General features: G+C 36.1%; 1 protein-coding gene across 1 annotated transcript in view; it reads right to left on the reverse strand.

Moving 5' to 3' along the window:
• The window catches only part of ERC2 (ELKS/RAB6-interacting/CAST family member 2), a 252129-nt gene that overhangs the window by 95836 nt on the left and 146578 nt on the right, over nt 1-9715 (reverse strand). The window contains exon 6 of the mRNA XM_026078857.1: nt 4120-4275. Within this exon, the coding sequence (XP_025934642.1) occupies nt 4120-4275 (156 nt within the window). The remainder of the gene's footprint in view (nt 1-4119; nt 4276-9715) is intronic.

Raw genomic sequence — 9715 nt, forward strand, 5'->3', positions numbered from 1 at the left:
TCCAAAAACTACAGTCCATATGCACAGCTCAGTATTGTTTCTCTCTATAAATCTCATTATGTTTGTCTAGCTGGTTAAGGTACTTGGCTAGGCACCCTGAGCTACTGTATATAATAAGAACCTATACAGGCTCTAAAAGCAATCACCTTCATAGTCTGAAAGTATAAAAATAAAGAAGGAACATATGAAAAAAACAGATGACAGGAAAATATAAAAAGTGCAGTAAAGAAACTGCTAGAGAAAATTTTCTCTTGAAAGCAAATCATCATCTTCCATCCCTTGCCAGAACATGTAAGCAAGTATGGAAACTGAGACTAAAATGTATACAAAATGAACAACGGGAAAAATCTGTCTACAAGATATAAAGACAAAAAGTAGATTTGCAGCCAATCTGAATTACATCACGTTTTATACAAGACCCAAGTGAACATCTCAGACACTTAATCTCTCCTTCAAATTCTTCTTGTTTTTTCCTATGACACAACCCACACCCTGAGAAATAATCAGCCAAAAAAATAGCTTCATTTTCATCACAGGTATGTTTTTTGTGTCTTAGAAACAGAATCTGGTCATCAGGATAATGTTCTGACTATGAGATCTGTAAATTGCCAGGAGTTTAAAAACATGTGTTACAGCTCTCAGATTTAAAAAAAAAAAAAAAAAAGGAAATATCTGTGTTGAATAACTATGGTTTTGGCTGGTTTTTTATTAAAGTAAATTATAATGGTGAAAATATACTGAAATTTCAATTAAAAAATAAAAAGTATCAAAAATACCCAAGGCATAACAAGAAGCCACAGATTTTTTTTAAAGAAATTTTCATACCTGGGTATATTTGCTTGTTAAAGGTTCTGCATAAGCTAGTACTGCGTGTAAAAAATTAAATACTATCTGCAATAATTTTCTGTGTCATAGCAGACGTGCATACATTTTCCATTTGCTAAATCTTAAGTGGTGTGGAAGGCCAACAGTAATGATTCAGTGAGATCTCCTGATCTCAGTACAAAAGAATATAAAGCCAAGGACACAACCGTCTTGTACTTTGTAAAGAGCACAATGAAGACAACCTACAAATCTGGATATAAGTGCTGGAGTATCCAAGGAACTCTGCGTTTGTCCTCTGAGCCCGACCTTCTCATTATCTCACATATTTCATATGTGTAATTTGTCTGTCACCACGTTTTCAACATTGCCCAATATGATCTTGCTTTACCTCCTTTGCTGAAAACCCTAATTCCTTTGTGTTCCTTCTCAATTTATCATTCTCTGTCACCTTCATAATTTTCAGTTCCTCAGACACTAGTATTTCCAGAAAGCCATTGTCTTTTTTCTTAATTTTTTTTTAAATACCAAAATCTTACATGGCATTACTTAGGGTAACTGGGAAAGGAGGGAAAAAATAATAATTAAAAAATAACAATAATCAAAGCTCCTTCCCTGAAGATTGTATAAGTTAAGAATAATAGGCTAAATCTTTAAGGCAGTAATTCCATTAAACAAAGCTATGATTTACACATGCTAAGGATCTAGTCTCATGTGATAAGTGATAACCACTTATTGAAGTGAAGGAATTAAATGAAGGGCAAAGCAAGTGAAAAGTTAAGTGGCTGCAATAAAACAAAGCTCTAGCCATCCCCTGTCTTAACCCGTACTTTAGAATCTACAGTCTGTCCGTGGATTCTGCTGTCGATACCAGTCAAGGTCTAAAATGCTTATCACATTTCCAGACCTATCCGCAAAAAAATGCTGTAGTTCTTATCCTGTGTCTTTGTTGTAGAGGGTCACCCAGAACTTTCACTCTTCCTACAGAGAGTGTGAAAAGTTCTTCCGGATAAACAATAATTACAGAGAGCCTTGTTACAGATCACTTAAGCCTAATCGATTCTTAAATGTCATCTGAACTGTTATTTGCTGAGGTTGTACCGAACTATCACTGGATTTTCACACTCATTCCTGTAGATAGTGTGAGAGCTCTAACACGCAAAGAACTACTTGAATTCTAGAGTGCAAACTTGCAACTGAAAAATGCATGTCTTCCTTTAAATACCTGACTGCTAAGCAAAGAACGAACCCTAGCAGTAGAAAGAAGGCTTGCAAAGCAGAAGTTATTTTTAAAAAGGCGTATGATCCTGTATGTTTTCCTCAGGTCCTTAATAAAGATATTTGAAGGTCTATATCCCTTAGTCATGAGAACTTTAGGACTTGTTTTGACAATTTCTGTATTGCGCAAGTGATGAAAACTTTTTTCCCTTCAAACATACAGCAAGGATAGCCCTCCCCACGTGGGAAAGAAAAAAACTAAGCACTTTTCTTTCTTTCTTTCTCATTTCTGTAATTTTCCTTTTCACATTAATTCAGATTTAAAGCTTTTATACTTTGAAGGAGTGAATATTATTAAAAAATAATTAAGAAAAGGAACACTTCATAACATTCTATGTCATTCATGTATAATAAATAATATTGACTATTGGTTTCCATTTAACACCTTCCCTTTTATTTAAATTAAGATAATTTAAAATAAGTTATATTTCAAGAATAAATGTGTAGGATTAAGAGCTTTATACCACCTAAGACTGACAACTGCGAGAAGAGCTTTGTTCTGCTGTTTGCCATCAATCAGGACTTCTATTTATGAGATTTTATCAACAATCTCAGGTTCAAAAGATCAAGTATAATAAGATCTGTTTGCTGACAGCTACATAAATATTCTTCCACCTTGAAAGGTTCTGAGATGAATAGTAAGAAAAGTATCTTCTGCTGCAAATCTCAATTTTAAGGGGAAGGAAAGGACTGGTGAAAGAAAACACATGAAGTTTCATCAGGATGTGACATTTATCAAAGATCAGAAGATTGTGACGAAACAGGGGCATGTTTAACAGGCTTCTCATTCATCTGCTTTCTGCGTCACAGAAACATACTGGAGCTCTTCCTCTCAAAGTTATTAGAAGTTGTTAACAAAATACTAGGCTTTGTACATTATTTTTATATCAACAGATTTGCAGAGATGTTTTAGGAGTTTTGCTGTAAATTACTAAAACTGAATAGCCTCAAAATCAGCCACATTTAAACGGGTAAAATAAAGATCATTCCTAAGGATAATGCCACTTAAGAGCTTTAAATTACTTTTTTTGAACATAAAAATATGTTTGTTGAAGGTTTTATAAATACGGATTGTTTCCACATGAGCACTAAAGCATCATAAACAAAACACTCAAGATGGAAAGCTGGTAATAACCAATGATAGACTGTAACATTATCTATATTCATTAAATTTTAAGACAATTATACATATATCAGGGCGAAAAAAATTAGAACTGACAAAAAGAGCAGTTGGAGTGCTCATCTTTACCTAGTGGGCAGCTAAGCAAATTAATTGTAAAGGAGTTGAAAAGTCCAGCTAGGACCACAACTTAGGCATCAAGCTTTACTTCTGACATATTTTAAAATAATGAAGAAGCAAATCTGTTCAGTGAGCTTGATAGCAAGGAAATGTGTTATGTTACTAGACACATACTATCTCCTTGTGGTCAGCTCAGCTACTCTACATTAAAAACTAGAGATAAGTATTATCTTTCTACAATTATTTGAGATCCTCATGTGAAAGAAACTGTGTAAGAACCAATTTTTCAACTTGTAAGTCTTGAAAATACTGGAAAATTACAATTTGGCATAATTTATGGCAGAGCAGTCCTTGTAAAACTATTATCAAAACTAGGAAAAAATGCACAAGTAAAATTGTGCAAAAACAGTGCAAGTCAAAGTTATGAACGAGTTCATAAAGCCAGCATAAGAACTGAAATTCATAATGAAACATTAGAAGAGAAACATTAAAACACTATGCATGAGATGTGAAAAAGGGAACACGATATAAAGCCTCAGGATTTTACTTGCTTCTGCAGAAGTAGTGGTGGAATAGCCTCTTCCTCATCTCTCCTGAATCAATAAATAAATGCATTTTTATTTATCCAAAATACAACACACTTCCATAGCTATTCAATATCATGTACTACAGATTTACTAATAGAGGCATGCAGAGAGCTGCTTTTGTTGAAAAGGGTCTAGTTAAAACTTGTTCTCATTATTCAAATACCATTAAGTCATTTTATTAGTAGACTGTACCTTATTTTTCATGAACTTTGAGTGACTCTTGTAAACCTCTATTTGTTTGATTTCTTCTTCTCGGTCCTCTGTATTCAGAACTCCATTTGTCTTTAACATCTGTATCTCATCTTCAAGATCTCTTATATTGCGCTCAAGTGAAGCTATTTTTGTATCCTAATTTATTAAAAAAAAGAATATTGAAAATGATATGAAACTTGTATGTTAAAGCACAACAAAAGTATTTCGGTATTTGCAGAAACATCAATAATAGATGGTACAACTACAGATTGCACATACACCATCATAAACCCAAAGTAATTCCATTGACAATGTCCTAAAGAAACGCAGAATTCAGACCTCTTTCGCCACCAAAAAAAAAGTGCAATGCTATTTTCTATTGCATCATCCATACAGAATACACTGTGGTCAAAACGCCCTCTTCGTTCCTACACAGTTAGGAATGAAGAGAGAATGGAAGATGCCCTATTTTCCATATATATGCGATAACATACCTTGTTTGCTTTCCTAACCACCTAGGCCTGGCTATTCTTCCAAACTCTTAAATGCAAAGGCTAAGTTTAGCCTAGAGAGGCTACTCTGTCAACACTGCAGAAGGACAGGCCACTTCGTTATGTCACTCAGAGCTGAGGCTTTTTTCATGTTCTCAATCACTCCCAAGCTTATACTTCTGCCTGCTGTTAAGAGGAAGAAAGGTTGTCTCCTCACTTTTCCTCCACTAATTCAGACACATCACTAAGAGAGGATTTAGCACTTTTTATTACTAGTTCCAAAATAAACAATATGTAACCAAGTTAACTCAACCACTAAAAATTTCTCCACCGCGGACAATAGCTGCCATGTGTGCCAGCACAGCACTGACAACACATCTAGTGACATTTGCTCTTGCCAGTCATTTGGAAACTGAATATATCTCTTCAGTAAGAGCCAGAAAGAGAAAATATGAGTGATTATGCACTTCTCACATACTTTTCTATTTAAAAGAGCACTGCAAAATGACTTATTAGGGTATCTGCTCTAGGAACTGTTTGCAGACATTTACTAAGAAATTGAAAATACCGTGATTCAGCCACTGAGACAATCAGTTCAAGAACATGAAGAAAATGAAGTAGCAACCATCCATCAAAAATTACAGATCAGGATGAAGTTCTTGCTGCACTGAGATCAATGAAAAAAATACATTGATTCAGTAAGATCAGGATATTACCCTAGAAAATTAACTCAGGAAAAACACAAATTGAATTGATCCTTTAAACAGGACAGGCTAAGCTTAGGTCTCTCTGGTTAACCATGACTTTGTTTTTGTTTCTTTTTTGGAAATTAGTTTTATTTTCCTGAGCTCTAAGAGTATACCAGTGCTATCTCTAGGCTGCCTAGAAGCAAACCTGGACTCCTGCAATACCTCCTTTCATAATACAGCTAAGCCAATTTAGCAATTCAAGAAGCAAGATATTTTGGACTAAGTTCCAAAAAGCATCTGAACTTTTAGTACTAACCCAGAATGAAAGTTAGAACCTTTTGAGATTTAACAACCACTCTTACAAATCCACAAGGAACCAAAGCTACATAAAGATGAAACTTAATCTCATTTAAACAAGGTACTGTATCATTCCTGTAATATTTTAACTTTTATCCTGATAGCCAATAATAAGTCTCAGACTGAGAGAAATCTTCTTTTATTATTATTTCTTATATTAGCACAAATTAACACAGGTTTTTGAATGGAAAAGATTTTAACTCTAAAATAGTTTATTTGGTTTGCAGTGCAATAGCTGTTCTTAAACAAATTAAATTATTCATAGTCTGACATCCTGGCTTATAGTATCTGCAGATGGGTAGAAAAGAGGTAGAAGAGTGAAATACATAACTAAAATCAGTTCTGGAAAATTATTTGCTAAGTAACCATTTGCAAGTATTGCATATAGCAGTATTTTTTCTTAACACTGACTTGAAAAACATAGGTATGCTTGCACCAGTTTAAGTTCACTAGCATGGAATGGAACACAAAAACGCATAGCGCCCTCCAGTCTCTCTCTAGCCAAAACTTCCAAACCAGATGATCCTATTCAGAAAGCAAATACTGAAGGAGACCAGCACTCCTAAGGACTGTACAGAAGTATCACATTTAACAGATAGCCATTGCTACTTACAGGTATTAGAGATTTTTAGAAGAGCGACAAAGGGATGATGACTGGTTTTCCTAAAACAACTTTCTGAAAAAAAGTGGTTTATAAGCTCTTGACCTCTTCTGCTAAGCAATCATATTTATTAGTATTGTGAAAACTCACTTAAAAGATTTCAGTAGTATATGAAAACAGATGGAATTGTATAAAGATAGAAAACTCAGGAAATACATTTGTCAATAGGCTTTACCTATACAGAAGTTAAAAAACAGAACAAAAGTAATTTTTGTTAAGTAACTAAAAAAATACCTTAAGAATATGAATAGCAAAATAAGAAAAATAAGTCTTTAAGTAACTGTCTTGCCTTAATAGCAAAACATTATATTACCAATTTATTAGCCTGAAGAAACAGAAAGTAGCTCTGGGGAGAAGGAATCATTTCATTTTGCACATGCTCACAGCAGCTTGATAGCAAAAGCATCAGCAGGCTCCGGTGGAGACAGGAATTTTGAAAGTTACCCGTGAGGCAACTGTCTCCCTCCCTTTGGTCAAAGGAACCGAATCACAAAAGGGGAAGCACACGCTGCACCTTCTTAGACTGTGGGAAGGGGCATGGACATTCCCTGCAGTCACCACGCTTGCCTGTAGCGCAGCATTTCGTAGCCTCCAAACCGCACCCGAGTGCATAGGGCTGTATTAGCCAGGAAGAACCTAAACTCCAAAATCAGTTCTTCCCAACTGAATGTAGAGATCACACAAATGTGTTTGAAATTTAGGAATACACAGGATATAGCTCACAGACAGAACTCTTTTACATACTTTTTATCCTGTAAGATAATCTAAGACAAGACAAGGTAAGAAAATAGGGTTTTTTTTCAAAAAGATTTGCAATTTTTGGCCCCATTAACAAGTCTTTTCCATTATGCTGCACAGTGTTTACCTACAGATGTTATTAATTTTCATTATTAAAGTTTTTTTTTTTCCCTTACAATTGTCACTCCTGGTGAAATTCTACTGAGAAAAAAAAATGATAACAGTACTTAAGTTACTGTAACTCTAGTCCTTCAAAAGTTTTTCTCATAAATTGATGTTCTTTCACCCAAAATACTGGAGTACACATAAATTCTTTCAGCCGGAGTACCTGGATCGCAAATACTCTCATGCCTTCAACCAAGGAAATAAAGAAAGCTTATTCTCAGCCAATCCTATTACTTTGCCATTATGGATTTCAGCAATAATCCTGTTATCTAATAGCAAGGCAAGAGCTGGGCTGTGGGATGCATATGGACAATGCATCTCAAAGAATGGTAGTTACTGTAAATAATAAGATTCTTTTGTAAAGTAAATAAGAACTTATTTACCCACATCTAATCCTTTGTTAGCGAGTCAAAAACAATGACTCAAATTATAGGAGTTAGGTGAGAGGATTCTGCCTGCGCAGGGTGAGTACCACCAAAGTTAGCCTTGGAACTTCATAGCTGCTCTGCAAAATAAAATCACATGTATACACTCAAGTGAACCACAAATCGCTTTCCTACGTATTTCCAGCAACAGAAGCATTTAGGATACAGAGGCAGTTTGTTGTCTAGAAAATGAGCTGTCACAAAATGGTTTACTTCATAAACCCTAGCACAGCTTGACCCAATTAGAAAGTCTGCATAGAAATAATACATCTATAATATCTTCATAAATTCAGAACAACTGAGCTGAAGTCCAAAGACTGAGTCCAAATTACACAGGAAACAACTATTTGCCTCAGCCTTTACTGACAAGGTCTCCCAGGCCTCTGCACTTAATGAAAGGGTTCAAGGAGGAAAACTACCAGCACTGGGTGAGGACCGAGTCCGAGATTACTTGCGAGAACTCAACCCATACAAATCCCTGGGACCAGAGAGGTTGCGTCCAAGGGTCTTGCAAGAACAGGCTCATGTCCTTGCAAGGCCACTCTCTATCATCTTTGAAAAATCATGGAGATTGGGGGAGATTCCCCAACAACGAGAGGAAGGCAAATGTTGCACTCATCTTTTAAAAAAGGCCAGAAGAACAAACCAGGGAGCTTACAGGCTGGTCAGCCTCACTTCAGTCCTTGAGAAAATGATGGAGGAAGTCTTCATGGAAAGCTTCTCTGGGCAAATGAAGGAGAAGGTGATTGGGAACAGTCAGTGGGATTTACTGAGGTTAAAAAAAAAAAAAAAAGTCTGACCAAACCAATTGCCTTCTGTGATAAAATGACGAGATTTGTGGATGAAGGAGAAGCAGTGGATGTCAACAAATGCACTTTGAAGAGAAATACCAAAGCTCTTCCCTCTTCCTACACTTTACAAGATTCCAAATAAATTGTGTCACCTTTTAGAAAAGGTGCTACATAGAGGGAGGGAGGGAGGAATGAAACCAAAAAAAAAAAAAGGATTCTGGGAATATAAAACTTCTTGTTCTCTACCTTTTACCTGATTATCTGTTTACTGTCTGGAAGAAAATTCCTCCTGAAAATGCTGATGATAATCTTAATCAGCAGTCCTTGTTTTCCTTTCTTGAAGGGTAAGTACAAGGAGAAAGAGTATTCCTACCAAAAAAATTTTTAAAAGGAGCTAACCAGAGAAGCAAGCAAGGGAGAAAGGGGGAGGGCAGAAGGGGAAAGAGGGGCCACCAGATTTTGAAATCTGCCTGGTATACTGAGTTTTGCTCGAAACTTATTGGCCTTCTGTAAAAATTCCACTGAGATCTTCAGATTCAGAAAAAGAATATTTTAATTTTAACTAATTGGCCTTTCTCAATGGAAAACTATCGTGGAAGATTTCTAGCAAGTTCATGTTTTGTCATGCAAGTAATATGCAATTTAAATTACTTAGTTTAATGTTAGTCTAACATTATCAATGCAAGATTTCCAATAGCGGAATCCTAAAAAGTTTGTTAATATCTGTCCATGAAATCAGTATTACTTGTATCATATAGGGAAGGCCTCAGAGGATTCATCATTAAAAAGAAGTAATCTCCTTTCTATTAAATGACCAACTCCTTTTCACATTATAGAAATTTCAGAATCACAGAATCGCTGAGGTTGGAAGGGACCTCTGGAGATCATCTAGTCCAACCCCCCTGCTCAAGCAGGGTCACCTAGAGCACGTTGCACAGGATYRCRTCCAGGCRKSKTTTGAATAYCTCCAGAGAAGGAGACTCCACAGCCTCTCTGGGCAACCTGTTGCAGTGCTCTGTCACCCTCACAGGGAAGACGTTTTTCCTCATGTTCAGATGGAACTGTCTGTGTTTCAGTTTGTGCCCGTTGCCTCGCGTCCTGTCGCTGGTCACCACTGAAAAGAGTCTGGCTCCATCTTCTTGACACCCTCCCTTAAGATATTTGTACACATATTAATAAGATCTCCTCTCAGCCTTCTCTTCTCCAGGCTAAACAGGCCCAGCTCTCTCAGCCTTTCCTCATAAGAGAGATGCTCCAGTCCCCTAATCATCTTTGTAGC

Source organism: Apteryx rowi, unplaced genomic scaffold (genome assembly GCF_003343035.1).
Source record: "Apteryx rowi isolate R43461 unplaced genomic scaffold, aptRow1 scaffold_49, whole genome shotgun sequence".
Lineage (NCBI taxonomy): Eukaryota > Metazoa > Chordata > Aves > Apterygiformes > Apterygidae > Apteryx > Apteryx rowi.